The sequence below is a fragment of the Eschrichtius robustus genome, chromosome 10, assembly GCF_028021215.1.
Source record: "Eschrichtius robustus isolate mEscRob2 chromosome 10, mEscRob2.pri, whole genome shotgun sequence".
Lineage (NCBI taxonomy): Eukaryota > Metazoa > Chordata > Mammalia > Artiodactyla > Eschrichtiidae > Eschrichtius > Eschrichtius robustus.
Genome location: NC_090833.1, coordinates 45,080,926 through 45,105,886, shown reverse-complemented (window position 1 = coordinate 45,105,886; position 24,961 = coordinate 45,080,926). Strand labels below are relative to the sequence as shown.

Here is a 24,961-nt window from a genome sequence, read left to right as displayed (position 1 = left end):
CAGATGAAGCAGTTAATGGAACTAGACTCAGAGTTGACCCAGATATTGGGATTATCAGTTAGGGACTAAAATATCTATAATATATTAAAGGATACAGTAAAAAAGGTGGACAACATGCACTGATACACAGGGAATTTCAGCAGAGATGAAAACTACAAAAAAGAGATAAATGGAAATGTTAGAAATAAAAAACATAATATCAGAGATAAAATTTCTTTCAACGGTTTCATTAGTAGAATGGACAAAGATGAGGAAAGACTCAAGGAACTTGAAGAGAGGTAAAAAGAAACTATTCAGTTTGAAACACACAGAAAAAATTTTTTTAAAAAGTGTAAAAAACAAAACAAAAACTAAGAAACCACCAAAAACAGCATCCAGGAGTTGTGGGACAATGACAAGACAATCTGATGTACATGTAATAGAAGCCCCAGAAGCAAGAAGCAAGAGACAGCAGGGCAGAAAAAATATTTGAAGAGATAACGGCAAAGAACATTACAGAAATAGTAACAAAATATCAAACCACAGATCCAACAAATGGGGTCCAATGGGCTGCTGCTGGTCAGCCTCAGTGCCAGCTACGTAAAACCAAAAGCAGATGTGGTCAGTCTTCAGAGGCCAGAACTCAGAACAGTCCTCACGACTCTGGCCAATCCTCCGCTTAATGAACCTCACTACGTTTTTACTAACTTTTGGGTCTGGTCTGCCAGGTGAGAGCCTACAGACTGGCAGATTAAAGACACCTCTCTTTGGCCCTTAAACTTACGCAAATTGCTCAGCTTCCCTCGTAGTTAAAAGAATAAATATTAAAATTAGATACTTATATTGACAAAATATGGAAAGCTTAGCAATATCTAGTACTGGCCAGGAATGGATGCAAAGTTATTCTCAAACGCTGGATGGAATGTAAATTGGTAGTCTTCTTGAAAGGCAACTTGACTGAAAGTGCACATACACACTCAATGATCCCACTTCTAAACAGCTACTGAAGAGAAATAAACATATATATGAGGCATGTACTACTAGCATGTTTGTAAAAGTGAGGGTAACCCTCCATTAAATTTTACTTGTGCCCTCTCTCCCATTACCTACTATTATATTTCTTTACACTTCCCACCAAGCTTTTGGAATCTATACTTATACCTGTCATCTTTGATTTTTTTCCCTAAGATTGCACTGAAACTTTTTTCAAAGGGTCACCATAAATATTAAAAGTAATGTCCTGTTACCAATCTTCATCTTTTTCTATCACTATACATCTTTTTCTATCACTATACAACAGTCAACACAGATTGAAATCACATTTACTTGTCCACCATGTGCTTTCACATATTCACATTACAGGCATACCTCAGAGACATTGCAGACTCGGTTCCAGACCATTGCAATAAAGCTAATATCGCAATAAAGTGAGTCACACAAATATTCTGGTTTCCCAGGACATCTGAAAGTTATGTTTATACTGTCGTTTATTAACTGTACAGTAGCATTATGTCTTAAAAAAATGTACATACCTTTATTTAAAAATACCTATTGCTAAAAATGCTACCATCATCTAAACCTTCAGCAAGTCATAATCTCTTTGCAATGGTAACATCAAAGATCACTGTTCACAGATGACCATAACAAATATAATAATGGAAAAGTTTGAAATATTGCAAGAATTACCAAAATGTGACACAAAGACACGAAATGAGCAAATACTGTTGGAAAAATGGTGCCGATAGACTTGCTCAACACAAGGGTTATCACAAACCTGCGATTTGTAAAAAATGCACTATTTGCAAAGCGCAATGAGGTACACCTGTATAATATTTCACAGATAGCACATATGACCTCATAAAAACCCACTGAAATCGGTGGTATCAATCCTCTCTTATAGATGACGAAACAAACTCGGAGCACCTTGCCCAAGATCACAAATAATAATTCAGGAAAAGTATCTAAGTGCAAGTTAAGTGCTCATCCTACTAATGGCTGGTCCTGGAATTTTCTTCTACTGGTTCCTTTACAATTCTTGTTTGATTATTTAACAAAACCAAAGACCAAGATTAATTAGCATAAGGCCTAGCATACTCAGAAACCAAGTAATCATATTAGATGCATATAAAAATAGGCTAATCCAAGGGTTCAAAAGTATTATGTGTTCAATTAATTAAAATTCCCATGTCTATGGTTATGAGTAATTTAGATGGAAACAACCAAGCAAATATTGTTTCATAGCAATTGGCAGACTTTAATATTCAAGAAAAATTAAGTCCATCATACACATTAAAAATATAGGAAATTTCATGCAGACATGAAGCTTCCGATTCAGCCTTTGTGGCAACTTTTAGAATGAGAGTTACATATAAATACAGTACATTTTACAATTCCCAAACTTCATAATTTTATACTGTGATTTATACAGCTTCTCTTTATATTTTACATATCCCATCTTGCTCACTTGATTAATATACCCTAGCCTGCACTGCTTCAGATTATGGAAATTTAAAAAAAAACAATAACAAAAGCAAGCACAATGACCTATCTCCTCCCACTTGATGAAAATGAATGAAAACATTTGTGTATAGAGTTATTTAAGAAAAATGTTTTAAACTTTAAGGCTTACACACTTTAGTAGCTATTTCTACACATAAGAAATACAAAATTAAATCCTCCAGTGACACCTCTATCATTGATTGATACCACAATTTTCAAGTTTAGATTAACTACAAAAGCTATAAGAAAAAGAGTGACGCAAATTTGTGAAGTACGTTTAAAAAACAGTATTCATAACATGAGGGAGAAATTAGAAACAAATGAAATAACTGATTTCAGAATTAACTAAAATATAAGCTATAATTTAGAAATATAATTAACATTATTAAAGAATAAAACCTGATAGCAAAAATTTTAAGTAATAATGCCAACCCATTGGTGTCAACCTGTTTTTCCCTCTATGAGAAAACCAAGATCGTTTGTTTTGATACAAGTTGTAAAAAAGTGAATATTAATCCGTGAATAAAAAGCATTTCTAAGTTACAAACAGTATGATTCCTTTCCTTTCAATGGCTTTTTAAAAATAATTATGCTCCTTTTAAGTTTCTTTCTTTAAAAGAAAATAATAAATTTGGGGTGTTTTTCCCCTTGCAATTAATTTCAAGTTCATCCATGTGGTAGGTAAGGAGAATTCCCACTAAGTGAATATCTGCCAAGTATTGAGGAACACAAAAAAGAGAAACAGTTTTTCAGAAACACTCAACAGGTTACATACACGTGTCCATAACTTGACAAATCAAATTAACTTCACGGAATCCTTCACTGCATCATGGGCATGAAGGCCACAGGAGCTCCTGTAGTGTATGCAGAAAAGGTCCTACTGGTAAGATGCCAAATCGCATAGTGACTCCCCCGCACCTAACTGACAGTAAAGGTCTAAAGATTTCTAAGTAAGTTTTCCTATGAAAACATGACATTTATGCTACCAGCACATTATTGAGATTAAGTCTATCTAAACCAAACTGCCACAGAGGTCACTTAATGTAATCACAATCATCTGTGAAAATATTCAATATTACTTCCTTTTCTCCAAGAAAAGGTTAAATTAGTCATCTCTACTTATCAAGCTACTGGAAAACAGGATAATAAACATTAAAAAAATACAAAGGAAAACTCCCTCCAATAAAGATCCGCTAGAGGTAGAAATTTAAAGCAGCATATATACTGTTTTAGCTACAGCTATCAGGGAACAAAATTGGTATTAATCTGAAATTATATTAATGGCTGCTTCTTACAATATCAAAGACACAGACCATGGGCAGTAATGTATCCCTAAATTTCATAATCAAAATTTCTCCACATTAATACTATCATGACTGTTTTTACTAGTATATAATTGTTTTAACGGAAAAAAAGTGCTTGCTTTTGTAATTCATGTAACCTAAAGAAAAGACATTATTGTAAACATCTCACTGACAAACTCTGTATTCATTTATAGTTTGAAATCATACATTTCAAATGGGCAGATTTTATTCTTATGTCCCTAGTTTCCGAGCAGTACCTTTAATAAAGGCTTTTGTGCCTCACTTAGAATGGTGTAATCTCATACATTTCAGAGTGATCCATGATGAGTATGCTTTCAAAAAGCGTTCAATTTAGTGTGGCCAAAAGACTTAATTTCTCAGTTATTTAAAATGCATTTTACTGGCCTGTGATCCTATGAATTCAGCATTTCATAAAAATGAAATGTTTGATGCTAACTATAAATTCAGCTGAGCTAGAAAATAAAATCAAATAATCTGAATGATAAAAGAATAGATGCACATTTTATGTATAGATTCCTTAGGTCCAAAGTAAATAAAATTCCCAATTCCAGATGTTGAAAGTGACAGAGGATCCTTAGACTCTTTTAAAAATAACATGTGCAATGCATACAAAAGAACAAAAAAGGAGATTATTATGGACTTCAATGCTATTAGTCATTCATATGGCAGACTTGCAATGGACAGCTTCATGAAGACACTGGAGATAAAGTTTTTTCTACTGAAAGATAATTCTGGGCTTCAAGGAAAATGTATACTTGAAGACATTTCCTCCATTTTTACTTGTGTAGTACAAATATGCATGGCATAGTATGGTTCTGAAAAAGCAATAGACATATTAAGAAAATAGACGCTATTTCTTAATTCTGTTAGGAATAAGAAGGCACCACTGACTTGAGGTTGTGTCCTGTCATTGTGATAGTTGACTTTGAGTTGTTTATTTCAGCATCTGCTATTATTAAGCTTTTTTCCTTGTGATACCACTTGAGACCATTACTGTGGTTTACGGACCACAAACAAGACACATTCATAGTAGTACTTCATCATGGAGAGATCATTCACAGTATATGTTGACAAGACAGATTCTTTTTCCACCTGAAATGCAAACAATAATCATAATGATGATGATGATGATGACAACCATGGTGCTATTGTAAACATATTCTGTACATTAATTCATTTATTACACACAAGTACCCCCTAAGATTGGCACTATTAGTAATCCCACTTTACCAACAACAGTTTTGCTCAAGGTCACACCACTAATAAGTGGTGGAACTGGAATTCACACTCAAGAAGTCTAATTCCAAAGCTTGAACTCTAAACTACTATAATATGTTGCTTTTCTTTATCTTTAAGAACAAACCTGTTGTTTACTTTTTAAATGAATCAAATGCTTCTAAATAAACATACAACTAAAACACAATAGTCAAAGTATCATGAAACCTTATAATCACATGATAAGAAAAGACTGAACAGTACAAAAGTACATACAGTAAACAATATCCCTCTTACACCTGCCCTCCCACCCTGTCTACCTGGTATTTTTCAGTCTACAAAGGCCAATATTATAATGGTCAGCTACCACTTATTGAAAGGTGATTACACCAGAGATTACAGTTTTCCATTTACATACATATTATCTCAAATCCTTATAGTTCTAAAAGCTAAGTATTATTATTTTCACTTTATGGGTGAGCAAACAAAGGTTAAGAGGTAAAGCCAGTAACTGCCATAACATCACCATTCCTGTTTAAGTGCTTTGGAAGTTAAATTTTGGCAATACTTCATTCCATCCTTACCTCTACCTGGAATCCATACTGCAGGACAACGTTTTTTATATCCTCATAGCTCAATTCTATGGAAAGTTCATTTGCCAAATTTTCAAAGTGGTATAGCAGAGGACCTATGGTTTAAAGATACTATGAATGAACTACTTAAATATAAACATGCACTAGTAGCCGTTTAAACTGAACTCCAAGTTGAGAAATAAGTTGGGTAGAGAATGAAACGTAAAAAGGAGAAGTAAAGAACCATTACATTTGCCAAGGACAAGTATCCAGACCACTGAAACTTTGGCCAAGTAACTGCCGTTTGAGTGCTGGGCCTACATTCATGGGGATCGAGACCCTCTGGTATAACCGCCTTGCACTGTGATTCTCCACATCATGGGCCTTACACCTGTAACTCTTAAGGTCCTGAAGGAGTAGCTGAATCACAGAATACCAAGTTCCCAAAATGCAAAGGTATACTGTAATTATAATTCCATAAGTAAATGCAAAACTGCAGTTACAAACTGAGTATCGCGTGAAAACAGAGAAGAGTCCTCAAGCCAGACTGGGAAGGAAAAATGCGGGGGTAAGGGGGGTTGGAGAGTTATAGGCTGGGCTTCCTAGAAGGAAAAGGTGATACGAGAGCTGGCTTTTTTTTTTTTTTTTCCCTTCTTTTTTGGCAGCACCTCGTGGCTTGCAGGATATTAGTTCCCTGACCAGGGATTGAACCCGGGCTACCACAGTTAAAGCACTGAGTCTTAACCACTTGACCACCTTGTGCTGGCTTTTTAAGTGCACAGTTCATATCCCAGCTCTAACACCAACTAATTGTGTGCCTATGAACAAGTCACTAACTCTGCCCCATCTGTAACATGACTTTAACGTGAGATAACACACCTGGCATATAGTAGGCACTAAGCTCATCAAAGCTATTACAACTTTTTAAAATGACATTCTCCCTTTACTATTCTCTCACTCCAGATATCCAAGGAACTATCACCTGACTCAAACCAAATTTTCCAATCTTTTAGTCTCACATTTTGCCCGATCTATCAGCTTTATCCAGGTAACATTATCATTCCAAAGTTATACTAAAGGATTAACCTAGACAATTGTCTCTGTACCTTTCATTGGGTTAATTATAAATCCTGAGACCAACTCACCACCCCCACCCCATCCCCACTGCTCATACCATGTGCTAATAATCACAAGAGATAAAAGTAACAAACAAGACAAAGTTTCTGCTCCCAGACTGCTCAACACTCTGTGGAACATACTTACTTAGGGTTAAAAGGTTTTTCTTCTTCTCTTTTTTATTGTACATAAACCACTAGAAAAAAATAACTATAATTTATATATTAGTGCTCTTTTCAAAAGATAACAATGACTCCCCACCAAACTACTCACTCTATCAAGCTTCAATTCGTTTTAGTTGGATTAGTACTAGTAAAAATGGAAGATGCTACCATTTACTGAGCACCTATTGTATCCAAGATCATCCCAACGCTTTTGAAGCCTTTTATTAAAGAACGCAGAGCCTCATAGCAAAGTCTTTCCAGCTCTAAAGCATATGCTGTTCCTTCTCTATTATTTTAAGAACCTCCAACAATATTGTTCTATTATATCTACATAAACACATTCCTAGGCCAGATTTTACTTCTACTTATGTTGTATTCCGTTACAAGCTGTACGTCTTAAGTTTCTTTTGAATCCAACATAACGCCCAGCACAGCACTGAATGTACAGTTAAGCATCTGTAACTTTACCACCCAAAGACAACCATTACAACTGTGCTGTATTTTTCAGTCTCCTATTACAAATGGTACTTCAACAAATAACTCTGTGTATATTTCAGATTCTTCCTTACAAAAACATTCCTTGAAATGAAATTTCCAGGTCAAAGAGAATAAACAGGGCTTCCCTGGGGGCGCAGTGGTTAAGAATCTGCCTGCCAATGCAGGGGACACGGTTCGATCCCTGGTCTGGGAAGATCCCACATGCCGCGGAGCAACTAAGACCGTGCGCCACAACTACTAAGCTTGCACTCTAGAGTCCGCGAGCCACAACTACTGAGCCTGTGTGCCACAACTACTGAAGCCCACGTGCCTAGAGCCCGTGCTCTGCAACAAGAGAGGCCACCGCAATGAGAAGCCTGTGCACTGCAATGAAGAGCAGCCCCTGCTCACCCCAACTAGAGAAAGCCCACGCGTACCAACGAAGACCCAACGTAGCCAAAACTAAATTTATTAAATAAATAAATTAAATAAAACAAAGAGAATAAACATTTTTACTGACCTGATTCAAACTGCCAAAATGCTTTCCAAAGGAGATATAACAGTTTTCACTCACAACTGCAATGGTAAGTACTTGTTTTAACACCTTACTTTAGGAAGTGGTGGGAATGCAATGGTACAGTCACTCTGGAAAACTGGTTGGCAGTTTCTTGTAAAGTTTTACATACATGCACCACATATGACCCAGTAATTCCACCAGTAGGTACTTATCCAAGAGAAACGAAAACTTGTGGCTACATAAAGATTTGTACTCAAGTGTTTATAGCAACTTTATTCATAATCATAATAATTTGGGAACAACCCGAATGTCCATCAACCAGTGAAAGAATAAACAGAATGCAGTATATCCATACAATGAAATATTACTCAGCAATAAAAAAGAAAAAAGCTACTGGTATATGCAACAAAATGGATGAATTTCAAAAGCATTATGCTAAGCGAAGAAAGCCAGACACAAAAAGCAACTTACTGTATGATTCTATTTATATGGTATTCTGGAAAAGGGAGAACTATAGTAACATAAAACAGAGAACTGCCAGGTATTAAGGATGAGAGAACTGACTACCAAGGGGCACAAGAGACCTTTTGGGGATGATAGAAATGTTCCCTATCTTGACAGAGGTAACAGTTACATGATTATCCAGCTTTCAAAATACATCAAACAGTACACTTTAAAAAAAAAAAGGGTGAATTTATTATATGTCAACTATACCCCCCCCAAATCTAACTTAAAAAGAAAAAACACAATAAGTATTTTTATTAAACTAAGTATTTGCTAATTTGGCAAGAGGAAAATGATAGGCCAGACACGATTTCATCTGCATTTCCTTGAGGCTGAGCAGTTTTTCACATTTATTACCTGGTGGCTCATTCTTTAAATGAATGTTTACCAAGCACCTAGCAAATACCTGGCACTGGATATATAAAGATGAATAAAACATTGCCACACTCCTCGAGGAGTTCTTTAGTTTCTCAACTCGCATGTCTCTTCACATTTTTTAATGGAAATAACAGAAGAAGCAAAGAAATATTTTTTCCTTGACCATAAGTATAAAGCAAGCTCAATAAGAGAAAGCTAAAATAACATGAAATATCATAAAAATAAAATCAAACCCATGAGTAATCCTAACACTCACAGATAACCACTTGAAAACTTAATGTATCTCCTTGCAGTCTTTCCTTGATGCATTAGCATGAGATATTACGTATATAGTTTTGCATCTTACACTTCATTAGGAACATTTCCCTATTTTATTGATTATTTCTGGAGAATGGTTTTACTATGTGGCTATCCTATGACTATTTATCCATTCCATTACTGTTAGAAATGTAGGTTCAGTCTAAGTTTTCGCTCAGTGAGTATACCCATTCATTGGTCTTTAGTCTTCACCCATATCTAATTATTTCGCTCACCCATATCTAATTATTTCAGACTTCTACAAGTATAATTAACCTAACACATGTACGTAATACTGAATGCAATTATGTAATAGGTTAGATGGCAAGGCAAATATTTGAGGCTTTGTGGGCCACATACAATCTCAATCACACATTCTTATTTGTGTGTCCCCCTACCCCAACCCTTTAAAAAATGTAAAAAATACTCTTAGCCGGTGGGCCATAAATAGGCGGCTGGCCAGATATGGCCTATGGGCTATAGTTTGCCAAACCCTGACCAGTGTATGAATTGTTAAGATTTTATCATACATTATCAAATTGTTTTCTTCCTGAATAAAGTTTTATTACTATACTCCCACTAGCAGTACATAAGCATACCCTATCTCACAGTACCTTATCTAAACATCAAGCAAAAAATTTTAAAATCTACCCAATATGATACGTGAAAAATGGCATCTCATGTATATTTATTTGATTAGCAATGAAGGCGAACATTTTTTCCCCCTGTATATAGGTCATTTACATTTACTCTTTTATAACTTATACATTTATGTTGTCTATTTCACTTCTGGGTAGGTTTCTCTTAAAGACTTTTAACTTTTTTTCCCTTTCCAATTTTTTTCTAATTAAAAAAATAGAACTCATTGCAAAAATACAAAAACATATAAAGGAACTTCTGCTTCCTGTAAAGGCAGGTTAGGTTATTCAGACCAATGCTTCTACTGAAAACAACTAAAATTGGCGTATATAATTTATTTTTTTAAATCTTAAAAATATAGAATACATGGCAAGTTACTAAGAAACTACCAGGAGCCCAGAGGATTAACCAGAGGTAAAGCTAGATGCCATTTTTACCCTGAGGGTATTTGACTATCCATATGAAATGGACCTGCAATTTAACAAACTCTTTTGGCCAGGGTGATAAAAAGACAAAACTCTGAGCCTACCCAAGGTAGGTCTGACAGATCACCCAACATTATATTTGGAATCTTACAGGCTATCTTCTGCTTTTTTTTTTTTTTAATTTTTTTTAAAACATCTTTATTGGAGTATAATTGCTTTACAATGGTGTGCTAGTTTCTGCTGTATAACAAAGTGAATCAGCTATACGTATACATATATCCCCATATCCCCTCCCTCTTGCATCTCTCTCTCACCCTCCCTATCCCACCCCTCTAGGTGGTCACAAAGCACCGAGCTGATCTCCCTGTGCTATGTGGCTGCTTCCCACTAGCTATCTATTTTACATTTGGTAGTGTATATATGTCCATGCCACTCTCTCACTTTGTCTTATGGGCTATCTTTAAGGTAAGAAATAAGTAAATTGAACTCTATCCTTTAACCTGTGGGTGGGGGGGGGAAGGGGGTTGCAAGAAAAGCTGACCTAGTGCTTACTAAACAAGGGGAAAAAAAGAGAAAAAAAATAATTTCAGAGAGATATTGTAAATCATGCTTTAACCCTAGGGTAGATTTTCAGCCTAATTTTACATAACATGAGTGGTCCAATGAATCTCAAGTCCAGGTTTTAGTTTAATATTTAATTTTAATTTAATTTAGAATTTAATATTCTGTTGTTTATCTGATAATGTTCCAGTCTTCTCCCAGAAGCAAATGCACATTCCTTTGGAGAAAAAACCCTTTAATGTAGGTCTCCAGAAATCTCCAAAAGTGACTTCTCAAGGGCAATGAGCAATAAATAAATGGTTAAGGTCCACAGCCCAGGGAAACAAAGAACCATAAGCAAGAACCAGCAGGAACAGGAGAAAGCAGAGACTGACCTGCAAAGACTTGAGATATTACAATTACTGGACAAAATATACTCAGTATTTTCAAAGAAATAAAAGACTATCTTGAAAATATATTCAGAAAATAGAAGATTCTTAAATGACATCGCAGACCAAAACACACAAACAAACAAACAAAAAACCCCACCTAATAGAAATAAAATAGATGTTAGACACAGTGAAAGAGAGAATTTGTGAATGGGAGGACAGGTCAGAATAAATTATCCAGAATGCAGAACAGGGAGACAAAAAAATAGCAAGTAAAGAGAAGTGAAAGCTAGAGTGAGAAGGTCTAAAATACATTTGATTGCATTTCCAGGAGAGAAAAAGAATGAGGGAGAGGAGGTTTATGAAATAATAATAGAAATAATACATGTTATTACTTATTTTGATGCTACGCTTGTCTCATATTGGCAAGTGGAGACCCTTTTTTAAGCTAAGATTTTTCAGAACTGATGAAAAAATTTACAGACTCAGATAGCCCAATAAACTGTATAGTTTTTAAAAAGAAAAATTCACAACTAGATATAATATTGAACCTGAAAAAACTACAAAGTGAAAAATCTTAAAAACAAAACTGATTACTTAAAGAAGCAACAGTTAAAACAGCTAAAGTCTCAACAGCAAAAATGGAAGCTAGAAGCCACTGGAATGATATCTTTCATGTATTGAAAGCTATATGCCAACCTTGTACTCTATACCTAGTGTTGCTTGGGAACTAAAAGTACCAGCATAAACTCATGATCTATAAACATGAACTATGTCTATAGACATAGAAGAGTACAAACATATACTTCTAAAAAGGTCTAGAAGCAATAGCATCACAGAGGTAGAATCCAGATTTTCATTGCTACATACCATTCCCCACTAAAAGGAACCAGGAATCCTTGGAAAAAATGACTGATTTCAGGGATCTCAGGCAGAAAAAGTATAAGATGGGCCTGGTATACCTGGTTATGCCAGAAAGGAGGTGCTCAAAAAATGACAGGGATATGTCAAAAGGACACAGGAGCCAGCTTGAAGGAGATCCCATTTACCAAATCTGGGATAAGTTGATTTAAACCATTTATATCCTTAAGGTACTAAAAGTTCCAGTTAAGAGACAGAGATTATTAGATTGGATAGTGAAAGAAAATTTAACTGTATGCTGTATATAAGAGACGCATCTAAAACATAAAGATACAGAAAGGATTTAAGAGAAAAAGATCCACCATACGATTATTAAAAGCTGGTGTAGGACTTCCCTGGTGGCGCAGTGGTTAAGAATCCACCTGCCAATGCAGGGGACATGGGTTCGAGCCCTGGTCCAGGAAGATGCCACATGCCGCGGAGCAACTAAGCCTGTGCACTGCAACTACTGAACCTGCACTTTAGAGCCTGCGAGCCACAACTACTGAGCCTGCATGCCAAAACTACTGAAGCCCACGCACCTCTAGCCCATGCTCCACAACAAGAGAAGCCACCGCAATGAGAAGCCCGCACACTGCAACGAAGAGTAGCCCCCGCTCGCCACAACTAGAGAAAGCCTGTGCGCAGCAATGAAGACCCAATGCAGCCAAAAATAAATAAATAAATTAAAAAAAAAAAAAAAAAAAAGCTCATGTAGCTATACTGACATGCCCACTTAAAGAAACATGGCTTGCATCTGTGCAAAACAGACAGCTGGCACTCAAACCCCAGCAAAAAGTTTTATAGGCAGGGTAGGGAGGTGTTGGGAGTAGGAGTAGGGTGGACTGGTGGTCACTGCCTGATCATTTTCCAAGGCAGACTTTTAATTAATCCTCTTCTTTTCTGTCCTACATTTCACACTCACTCTCTACTAGGCCATGCTTTCATAAATTCTGCTCCTTTTCCATTTACTTTTTCCAGGGAATTAAACTTCTGGTCTCCTGCCTGAGCATGGACTGGAAGGGGGCATAAGGTAGGCATCTTGGTTACATGAGAGGTCAACTGTTTCCTAAATACAGGTTTTCAACTTATGTTGTTTTCATTTGGTGCCTCATTTTCCAGGGTTATTCCAGGTCAACGGGCTCTATTCACGTTGGTTTCTTTGCACAACTTATCCACCTACCCCATCTTCTGAAATACTGTTACATTCTTTCGTCCCCTGATGACATCCCTGCCATTCTTTGTTCATGTGTTTTATACCTTTTAATAAACTGTAACAAGATCTCAGTGAGGAGATAATGTACGTGTTCAATCATCCACCTTTTATAGGAAATCGCTCATGTTTTTAAAAATTCTGTAGGTTTACAGTGATTTCAAATCTGATAACCTCCATTTCTCATTACGCTTTACAAAGACCTCCTTTGGTACTTTTTAACCTGTTTATTCTTCCAGATGAAGTTAGGTTCAATTTGCTAATTGCCTGCCCTCTACTATCCAACTATAAATGTATCAGTGCATGAGCACAGACACTCACAACTACACCCCCACTTTAAAAAATAAATTCCATATAAATGCATTTAAGAGGTACTGATCACCATGAAAAACTAAAAAACAGTTGCACAGGATGCACAGGCATTCTTCTGCATTTTGCCAGATCAGAGCCTTTCCCAAAGGACATATGCATAAGCGTTCTCTTGAAAAGCTCACTAGTTTTCCCGAACCTAGGAAACATTAAAGTGAATACCTTAAATACCCCTTAAAGCATTTTATAAATTAATAATATTCCCAACTCTAATCTCATATAATGTCCCAAATTTTTCATTACAATTTAACTTCCAATGTAACTTTTTAGTATTCCAGAATGGCTAGCAGTTACCTCTCTCATTACATATGAATATGTTGACATTCTGGTCTATGTAAGCATGATTAGGGTGAAACTGTCCCCGAGGGGCTGGGGACACACTCTCAGTTTACAGATAAAACTAATTTTCCAAGTCCACATGGCTGAAGCCAAAACCATAGGAATTTTATGAATTTACCAATATAAATGCCATTTTATTAAGTCCCTTGGCAGCAAACTTCTGTGGCATCTTAACATTACTTTGATCCTGATTTCAAATTCTGAAACAATACATCCATTCATACACATAACAGTTGCTAAATATTCACTCCAAGTGAGGAAGAGGCATTAGATTCCTGCCCTCATCAAGCTTAAAGACTAGTAGGGGAAACAAAAAGATGACTATACCACAATGTGTTAAATGCTACTGACAGATTCTGTGAGAATATAAAAGAGAAATACAGGATATTTAACCCAATATGAAAGGATCTCCTGAGCTGAGTGTTAAAGAGCACATAGGGCAGAGCCAAATGAAAACAGAGAAGAAAAAGAAAGCGCTTTCTAGGCGAGAGGACTAGCACTTGAGGTCAGGGCAGGGGCAGTAAAAAAAAAAAAAAAAATGAAGCTGAGACACAAGACAGAAGAAAGATCACAAAGGGCACTATACATCCAGAAGAGTTTAGGTTACCAACAAAGTTAGACTTTTATGCAGGGAGTCTGACAGGGATAGATTTGCACGTTGGGAAGATCACTCTGGTGGTAAATGGAGAACTGAAAGAGGTGTAGAGGGTTGAAGATAACTTGAAAGCAGGGATACTCTTAAGAAAACTACTGCATTAATCCAAGCAAGCAATGATGAGGGCCTGGACTAAGGCATTAGCACAAGGCTAGAGCAATGGTTTTTGATCAAGGGTAGTTTTGCATTTTTGGCTGTCACAACTGGGGAACTACTACTAGAATCTAGTAGGTACAAGCCAGGGATGCTGTCAATCATCCTACAGTGTACAGGACAAACCCCCAACCCCCAAATGACTGCACAGTCAGAATAATGCTAAGTTATAGACTGACCCAGCACAAGCCTGCAGAGGTAGCTGATTAGGCATTCAAGGGGTTGGATGGGGGCTGTCAGCCTGTCTCTGCCATATATAAGCTCCACAACCTTTCTGCTAGTTACTTAACCCAAGATTCAGTTTCTTCAATTATAAAATAGCAATAATCCCATTTCAACACAGGGTTGTTTTGAGACTAAACAAGGTATTTTTAAGTGGCTAACATAATGCCTAACCCACAGGGAGCAAATACCCAGTAGGTAATGTTATCTTTCAATCATTCCTCAGGAAAAAGAATACTTTTCTTTTAAGAAAGATCCAAGGTTAGAGATATTTGCTTCATATCACGGCTACAGTTTACAGCTGCTCTCATCTTTCCTATGGACTTCTAAAGAGAAGTCTGGAAAAGACCTACTACTACCTGTAGGCTTAGTCCTACTGGCTAATTCTCTGGTAAAGTCAAATCATTAAAGAGAGCACGTAACAGAACCCACCAACAAAACTACACCAATACTGAAGACACCAAGGACTCAAACAATGTTTATCTGACTTTTACGTAATATAAAGTCTTTCTTAGTATGGATTATATATCCTACTAAAAAAGACAAGTATATTTACCTTGATTATCATTATTCTCCCTTTATTTTAAAGGAAGAGGATAAAATTGGCAATTTCCCTTAGACTCTGGATGGGAAGGACCATGTCATACTCATTATTTGATTTCTAGCACGTGGCAATAGGATGCAGTAAAAAGTTTTTTGCATAAATTAAATTATATTTCTACCCTTTCTTAAACTCAAGGTAGTAACATAAGTTATCATACCTACTCTTTTCCTAGTATGTATATGTACTGGGGAGGAGGTTTCCATGGGAGAGATTAAGTGCTTTGCCTCAAACGTTTCATTACAGAAATAAAAAAAGAACACTGCCTTCTTAAAGGAAGCGCTGTCTCCATGGAATGGAGGGTGGGGAAGATGAGGGAACGATTATAATCAAGTTAATAGTTAGTACCTCTTTGAAATTATGACTGCTGTGAGACTGACCTAGTATGAATATACACATTTTGGGGGTTCTACTGCTTTTGGAGGAACTAACTATGATTGGAGGAGCTGTACCACTAACTAGAATGCAGTCTAGAGGAAACTGCAGAGGTTTTAAAACATGTATGACATAATTACAACTTCCGTGAACATTTAGTACTGGGAAGTTACCAAATGCAGAACAGCTCTAAGTAGTCAGATTAATGTGTAAATTCTAATAAATACTGAGGAACTTACCTAGATTTATCCAAATTCCACCTGGTTTGAGTATTTTCCATATTGTGTCAATATAATCAATTACATTGTGAGCTGTGTCTATGAAGAAACAGGTAGCAATACAGTCCCAGGTACCTATTCAAGGAAAATCAAATTACTACATGTTATAATATTTTGCCTTTCTTTTAATGAATTCTATAAAGGTACCAGTTACCTCTTTACAGACTATGAATATTTAACTGCAGGGGTATAGAAGCTAAACTCTTCCAATCAACTACTATAATCAAGGCTATCAAATAATCATTTATGAGATACTTTGTAATTCATAAAAGCTTTTATTACTAATTTGATAAGGTAATCAATTTGGAAATCATTTTTGATAACCTATATCACTATATCCTTACCAAATAATATTTATAAGAGTTTTGTTTATAATCTTTTCAACTTCTAGCCTTCATTTAAAATCAGTTAAGATGAAATAATATTTGAATTTTAAGTTGTGATTTAAACCAGTGTTAGCTACCAATTCCGGAAGGTTTCAAAAAGACTGCATGCATTTGCTGCCAACTGAGAAATGAATGGCATCAAAATACATAAGCATCCACCAGTACTTGGGAGAACTGCCAGTTGAAAAGGGGGATGGGGGCAGTCAGCAGCAGTGGGTGGGAACCCAGCAGAGAGCTCTGTTTGCCTTTTGGAGGCTGTGGCCTGGCACAGAGACAGAAGAGACTGCATTGAAGGTGGCTGTCTGTACAAATAAGGCACTTGATCCAACTGCGGATTACCTTCACCATCTCCCCTTTCAAACCTGCTCCAGAAGAAAGTCACTTTTACTTGACAAAGCAATGTTTTCCATTATTTCACTCCTATTTTGAGACCCTGCTCCCTAACTTACCCCCAGCACCTAACACCTTCTATCTCTCTCCTACCTTCAGAGTGCAGGTTTTCCCAAGGTCAGCGTTCAGGGAAAAATAAACAAAAACTTTACTATCTTGTTCTTCTCCTGCTCTAATCTCTCCAAGGCCTCCCATTTCTCTCAGAGCACAATTCAAAGTCTTCGCTGTGGCCTATGAGTCAGCCTCACCAAACCCACTCCAACCTGATCTCCCATCATTTGCCCACTGCTTATCACACCCCAGCCAAACTGACCCTCTTACTCTTCTTGAGCAGAACAAGCGTCCTTCCCACCCCCTAATCTTCTTTCCTTTGCCATTCCCTCTGCAACACTTTCCCCCACATATCTGAATGGCTTGCTTCTTCATTCCTTTGAGGTTCTCTGCTCAATCTTTCTTTTTAAGTTCCCCTTTTAGAAAGACCTTCCCTGGGAATTCTATATAAACCAGCAGTCTCTCCCCAGTCACTCATTATCCCCTTTACCCTGCCTTATTTTTTCTTCCTCACAATATTAATTTGTTATCGCCTATCTCTCCGAACTAGAATATGGGTTCCCTGTGCACAGGGGCTTTGTTTTGCTCCCTGCTCTCTTTGCAATGCCTGCTACTTAGCACTCAACAAATACCTGTTAAATGAATGAACTTGCTGACCTCTCAGCCTTCTATTTTTCTTCTTCCTTTTATTGCCAATCCCTCTCTCCTCTTTCCCCATTATCATCACCCTTTCTCTAATGCCTAGCTCAAATTTCTTCAACATTTTGCCAGGCTGAAGTCCAAACTTCATAGCCTGATTATAAAGGTCATCCACAATCTGGAACCAACCTACTTCTCTAGCTGTATCTCCCATTAAATCCCCAAATGTCCTTTTTCCTTCCAGTAAGGCTATTCTACCATCCCCAATTACCTTACTCATTCATATCTTTGTACCTCTGAATGCCATTCCTCCCTATTCTTCAAGTCACAGCCTCTCCACAAAGAGCTCACTTCTCACACTAACCTACTTCCATCTTTATTGTATTCATTACTCAACCTTTGTTTACATGTTGTCTTATATTAATAGACCCAACAGATCCTAAATTTCTTAATTGTGGGATCTCATATTTCTTTATATTTCCCATCACTGCCTTATACATAACTTTGAAAATATTCTAAATTGTCGTTGAAGTATACCTTATATTTTTCATCAAAATGAATGACCACAACTTTGGCTTGGTATAAAATCAGCTCACTAAATTTAGAATAAAGCATGTGATCTTTGGACTTACTGCATTCTGAGTATATCTCCTGAAAATCTCCTGCTGTCATAGAAAAGTTAGAACCGGGAGGAAGACTGTGGGGGTCAACATCAGGGAAAAAGATGGGTCGAATCTGATCAGCTGACCTCCGGTTATTGCTAAACTGATGAATCCAGGGATAAAGCTTATATTTATTAATTTCAGAACATCTGCAAAATATGAGCATAAAATTCAGTGTTAACTAAATATTTTACCAGGGAAATCTACTTTAAACACTAAAATATAATCTGTTTGATTGAAGATTTACTTATATAATTAATACTTAAAAGGGTTACCACTACACTCCACCCTGTAATCTGAAAATCCACATACGCATGTAGATGAGTAACCAATCACGGATTAAAACACAGAAACAAAATTAAGGTAAATTCAGATATATAAATGTGCTATTTTCATTCAAATTTTTAAAAATATATCGCTGAAACTCAAGCTCAAGTAAAAAAGTCTAAGTATTTTTTCAAAAAAGGTATGGGTTTTGTTTGTTACCTAATTATTTTAATTATTTTGTACAACACTCTCCTTTTTACCTTCTCACTATCCCCTAACTCACACTGCTACCAAGACAAAACATTATTTAAACAAGGCAGCTATTTACTTTTTCTCTAACACACCTCTTCTGGCTTTAAAAACTCTTTTCCACTACTTTCTAAATGAGGCCACAGAAGTTCTGCGAGATCTTTCCAACTCAGATATGTGAGCCATTTATAAGAATTTGACTAAGAAAAAAATTATGACTGCTACATTATAATCTTACTCCACTAAAGAAACAAAGGGGTGAATAAGTTTAAGGAACAATAAGAAAATACTCCTTCCAGGACAATACTTAGCCCAAAATTCTGCAGAGAAATCATTTCAGTTTCATGGAGTACCCAATCACTTTTTAAAACATCACTTACCCATCCCGTTCAACATTCTGTTAACTAGGCAACTAATTAAAGTAGTAATTGTATAAGCAATTTAATTTTAATAAGAAACATTTATGATATATACCATAATTAAACACTATGTACTTATCTTCAAATTCAGAATTCTGCAAAAATAGGTAAGTCAATCTGATTCTGAGAAATTACTATTTCCAGCAAAAAGTAAATTAAATACCTGTTGAGTACAAAGTTGGAAGAAAAGAGCATAAAAAAACTCCATTCATTTCCTTGACAAGCATAACCTAGCATAGCTATTTCCCAGGCCAGTCTTCCTAGTCCAGCACCAGGTACCAGAATATTTACTTTAGAAGGATCCCTGAAATGAAATAAGGCAATTATGTCCAACCCCTCAAAGAAAAGGGGAAAAAAAAAAAAAAGACAAAATCCATATTAACAACTAAAAACTTAAGATATTTAGTAAGAATAAGCTCACTCAAGACTCTGACTTCCTAAATTTGAGAAATACTTCTAAATATCAGTGAGAAATAAGGATATAAAGAATTATCAAATGTTCAGTTGTTGTTTTAGGGTTTTATCCCCAAAGTATTATTTTTAAGAAGAAAAAGGAGTCGCCTTATATCCAAGACTTATGAAGACACTCATATTCCTAGTAGCTATCACCTATCTTGGGAAGACAAATTATTCCAAAAGGATCCCTATACATACAAAGAGACTGAACAAAATTATTTTAGCATATGAGACAGTAAAACAAGATATAACTTTATTTCTGAATTCTATATGTAATACAATGGTTTATGTAACCAAATTAAGTACAAGCAGATTTTAATGTGTCAGGTCTCTCCTTAAAATCTTATATATTTCAATTGGCAAAAGAATCTGGAGCTGGGATATTCTCATGGGGAAAATGGGGAACTGCCTTCTAATTGAGCATATATGATGGCAAACATATCACACCAAACCAGAGGTTCACAATCAAACTGTTCTCCACTTATGCATCACTCTACCATCACAAATTTCCTTTACTGTAACATCTGTCATTCTATTTTCAGACCACTGAAAAGCCTTAGCAAAGCAAAGATTTTTCTCAGTACTTCTGGCAAATCAACATAAGCCTATGGAAACTAAAATGTGTTCTTGTGGAAAACCAGAGAAAAATGTGTATAATCAGCTGTCATTGTGTCAATTAAAAAGGAATTTCATTATTGTCTGTATTCCCCAAATTTAGCTCATAAGTCAATTCCAATTTCCAAGTCTACTCCCATGAACAATTCTTTTTTATCTTTAAACTGTATGGGCTTTAAGTTTGATGTGCTCCAAATGGCAATAGGACTTTTTAGTAGTAGCCCGTATGATAACCTTTAGCATTTCCCACTTTGAAATGAAAAGAAACAAATAGAACTATGGGGCTTCTGAAAATTCAGTCTACAAATACAGTAACAAGGGAATTTGCCCAGGGTCCTTCAATCTTAAATGTCTATATATGGAACATGTATTTGTATAAAAATCTCAACAAAGTCTATTTAGTCTGTTTTACTGCTGAATTTTATATATACAATAAGGCATAAACTGAAATTTGTTAAAAATGATTTCTGACAAATAGGCTTATTATGATTAGTAAGATATTCTTTAATACTTGACATGGGCAAACTAATGCCAAGGTGCCTTATAATAGTTTTCACTAAAATAAAATAGAATGTTTCCTTTTCATTCCAGATTATATGCAATATGTTTGTATGTACGAACACTAATTTTTAATAAAGAGAATGGGTACATCCTCTCATTCTGTTCAGGCCTACCTATATCAGTTATCTAACATGAACATATATATTTTTAATACTAGAATCTGAAAAACTCCTAGCTGTAGGACTCTATGCTAGCCCTTGTATAAAGGACCGGCCACTGTCATTTTCTACTCCCCACGAGACCCACCAAAACACTTACTCTCCAGAACTACTACCTCTTTTCTTTTCCCAGTTCCCATTTGCCCAATCAAAAACGTGTTCTTTTTACAAGTGGCTGTTTTCAGCTTAGATTTTTTTAAAAAAATAAAGGTAATGCAACAGAAAGTAAAAGGATCTGGAAGTAAATTCATAGAGTATTTAAATCTTTATAAAAACAATCACTAATAATCAATTTCTGAACGGCTCATAATCCGAGTAAAAGATTACCATGCAGAAATTAGAAATCATGCCAAACTTAAGGGAAAGTTGTGTTAATAACTGTACTAATATTTATTTTGTTCACTTAAAGAAAGTTAACTTTATGATAGCTATTACCAAATACTTCCAAACTGATCAGGCCTATAGAACTCTTTATCCCTACCTTGTGGCAGAAAGTTTCTATATAAAACCACTATTAAAAGGTTGTCATAAAGCCACGGAATACAGAATACATCAAGCCTTACCTTAAGAGTTAGTAGAGATTACTATAGATCTATCAATTATTTGTATTACAGAAAAAAAAAAGGATTTTAGTGGGAATATTAAAGGAGACACATTAAAACAAATTCTCTAAGAACTGAAAAAATGATCAAGAATCAAGCACTGAATGGGAGAATTTTTCCCCAAATCTTTGTTCTTAGCTAGATTTTTTTTTTCCCCCAATTGGGTCTTCATATAAGGGATATTAATAGCATACAAGAAAGTCTCTCTAAACACAATGTGTATAAAACTAAGGCACTCTAAAAGGCATTTTCTAGTATGAGTTCTTATAAAGTCAAGGGCATTTCTACTCTGTGGAGAATAAGAGACATATAAATCTAAGTATAGACCTTAATAGTGAACTGACCTTAAACTTAGAAAACCGGAAATAGAGCCATATGATTAATATGTGCTTCAGTAATCAAATGTTGCCTGCTTGAGATTCTCAGCAAAAAATTGGCAAGCAAACAAGTTTATGTAGTTATTAAGGCCCAACTATGGAGAAGCAGTATATTCACTACAAATGTAACACCTCTGATAATAGTGGGAAAGTTTCAATGGTTTTCCAGACAAGCAAGAATGAAGACGACAGAGAGCCCCTGTGTGTCTGAAGAGGCCGTGGATCATGTTTGCACCAACCTTTGTGCTCCAACTATTTTACCAGCAGGAAATGCTGTTCTTGAAAGAAGTTTCCTTTATTGTACACGGAATGATTTTTGCATAGCAGCTGCAAATCAGCAAATTCCAACACACAAAATTCTTTTTCTCAGTGAGTCAGCAGAGTGACACTTAGCTGACCCCTGGTGATAGGCGTATGCACAACTTTCAAGCATCAAAAGTGCTGGGTTCTATTTGAATCACAGCAATTCACATGATAAAAGCCACAACTCATTTGTGGCTACTAAATACTTAAAATGTGGTTAGTTCTAATTGAGATGTGTTTCAAGTATAAAATAAATACCAGATTTCAAAGACTTAGTATAAAAAAGGAATGTAAAATATCTCATTAATAATCTTGTATACTGATTATATGTTAATATATTTTAGATATACTGGGTTATTAAAGTATATTATTCACTTCACCTGTTTCCATTTACACTTCTTATGTGACTACAAGAAAATTTAAAGTAACACAGGCAATTTGCATTGTATTTCTGTTGAACAGTGCTGGTCCATACAGAGAAATCATAAAAACACAATTCTGAGCAAAAAAACAATTGTGAAATGACACCACAAACCATTATATGATCTTTTAAAACACACAGAACACAATGTGTTTTTTATGTACAGGTATATAGACAAGTAGTTAATGTAGGAAGGTAAGATTAGAATAACAAATTTATATTAGTTGTTATCTCTGGAAAGAGAGAAGAATGTGCTCTGTATGGTTTGCAGGGCAGTTTCAAATGTATCTGTAATGTTTCTTTTTAAAAATACAGAAAAAAGAGATCTGAAGCAACTATGGCAAAATGTCAAGGTTTAATAGAGTTGGATGTTGAAACACTTTTTATTCAAACTAGAAAATGGGTTAGAAATCAGAATTAGTGTCTAGCCCGTTCAAAAATATGGTCCCAACTTACTTATCTACTCCCAGTAAAGAACTCCATATATCAGCAAGATAATTTCTCATCAATTTCAGAAAACACTTTCTCACCTTAATCTTTAGAGCTCCTATAGAAACTGAGTTTAAATTATCACCGTATCTATAAAGTCTTTCTTTTCCCAAATATCCCAGGCAAAGCTTTAACTCACTTCTCAATGCTTTCAATACTTCATTCATATCTCTGTTATAGTTTATATACCTAGTTCATCATTTCGCTTCTTTCATTTAATACGGGGGTCAGCAACTATGACCCACTAGCCAATCACCTGTATTTGCAAATAAGGTTTTATTAGAACACAGCCATGTCCAGTCATTTATGTATTGTCTATGGTTGCATTCCCATGACAAGAGAGCTAAATAGTCAGTCCCCAGAGACCACATTGCCTTCAAAATCTAAAATATTTTCTAGCTGGCCCTTTAAGAAAAAGTTTACTAATCCTGATCTAATGTATCTTGAGCTTCTTTCCCAATCAGTGCACAGAGCTTTCTTAATCTGTTTTATGACTGAATAAGTAGTCCATTGTAATACTGTATAATAACGTATCAAAATTTGCTAATTAAGCACAACTAGATTGTTTCCAATCTCTTGTTGTTATAACATTAAAACTAATATCCTTGGCATAAATAGTTTCCCTCATGTACCTCTGTGGATAGCTTTCCCAAAACTGAACTGCAAGGATCAAAAGATATGCATTTGAATTTTGTTAAAATTACCAAGTTGCCCTCCATAAAATTTTACTAATTTATTCTTCCATCAGCAACATATGTTTCCTCACACCTTCAGTAAGTTATATAACTTTTAAATCTTTACAATATAATGGATGAAAATGGCATCTTACTGTGGTTTTTACATTTGCATTTTTGTATGAGATTAAGCATCCTGTATTTCTTTTTCTGTTTACTATTTACACAATTTTTCTACTAGGTTATAGTCTTGAATTGTTTTTCCACTGAGTTATTACTCTAGATTTGTAAGCACGTGAAATCCTGGAATGTAGGTGCTTGAGATCTTGATTTGAAAGAAATCTGAAATATATATCTGTCTTTGGTCTAAGAGGACTTTCTGGATAGAAAAAAGAGACTATTTTCAGTCTCTAAACTACTTTGGCATTATTTGGCAATCTCCATTTGCTCTTTTAAAATGGTTTCTTACAGCTAAAAATAATCCTTTTAAAATGTGTAAATCTTAACAGTTACTATCTCTGATAGATTAAACAATATGATTTTCTAAAAAATCCTTTTATAAATTATAACTTACATTCTTTATTTCAATCTAAGTGAAAAATGCTTCTTTAGGGCTTCCCTGGTGGCGCAGTGGTTGAGAATCTGCCTGCCAATGCAGGGGACACGGGTTCAAGCCCTGGTCTGGAAGGATCGCACATGCCGCGGAGCAACTAGGCCCGTGAGCCACAATTACTGAGCCTGCGCGTCTGGAGCCTGTGCTCCGCACAAGAGAGGCCACGACAGTGAGAGGCCCGCGCACCGCGATGAAGAGTGGCCCCCACTTGCCACAACTAGAGAAAGCCCTCGCACAGAAACGAAGACCCAACACAGCCATAAATAAATTAATTAATTTTAAAAAAATGCTTCTTTAAAGCTCAGCATATTTTTTCCTAATGCTCAACTATATAAAAGAAAAAATATATTCCATATAGTCAATAGTATATCATTGTCTTCTTGAAGTGTTAGACATATACTGAAATGCAAAGGTATAATAGATTTACCACCCACAAACAAAATATCACTTCAAATTCTTCTAAAATAGAATGGGTTAATAAAATTAAG

General features: G+C 35.7%; 1 protein-coding gene across 4 annotated transcripts in view; it reads right to left on the bottom strand.

Annotated features, from left to right (window-relative positions):
• Positions 1-2,209: 2,209 nt before the first annotated feature.
• CARNMT1 (carnosine N-methyltransferase 1) overlaps positions 2,210-24,961 on the bottom strand; it is a 57,385-nt gene continuing 34,633 nt past the window's right edge. For 3 of the 4 annotated variants that reach the window (XM_068553334.1, XM_068553331.1, XM_068553333.1), the window contains exons 4-8: positions 19,368-19,508; positions 18,240-18,418; positions 16,103-16,216; positions 5,603-5,706; positions 2,210-4,895 (exon numbers count right to left, since the gene is read on the bottom strand). In XM_068553334.1, coding sequence (XP_068409435.1) covers positions 4,794-4,895; positions 5,603-5,706; positions 16,103-16,216; positions 18,240-18,418; positions 19,368-19,508 — 640 coding nt within the window. In that variant the 3' untranslated portion in view covers positions 2,210-4,793. The remainder of the gene's footprint in view (positions 4,896-5,602; positions 5,707-16,102; positions 16,217-18,239; positions 18,419-19,367; positions 19,509-24,961) is intronic. The other variant, XM_068553332.1, reaches the window with a different exon arrangement.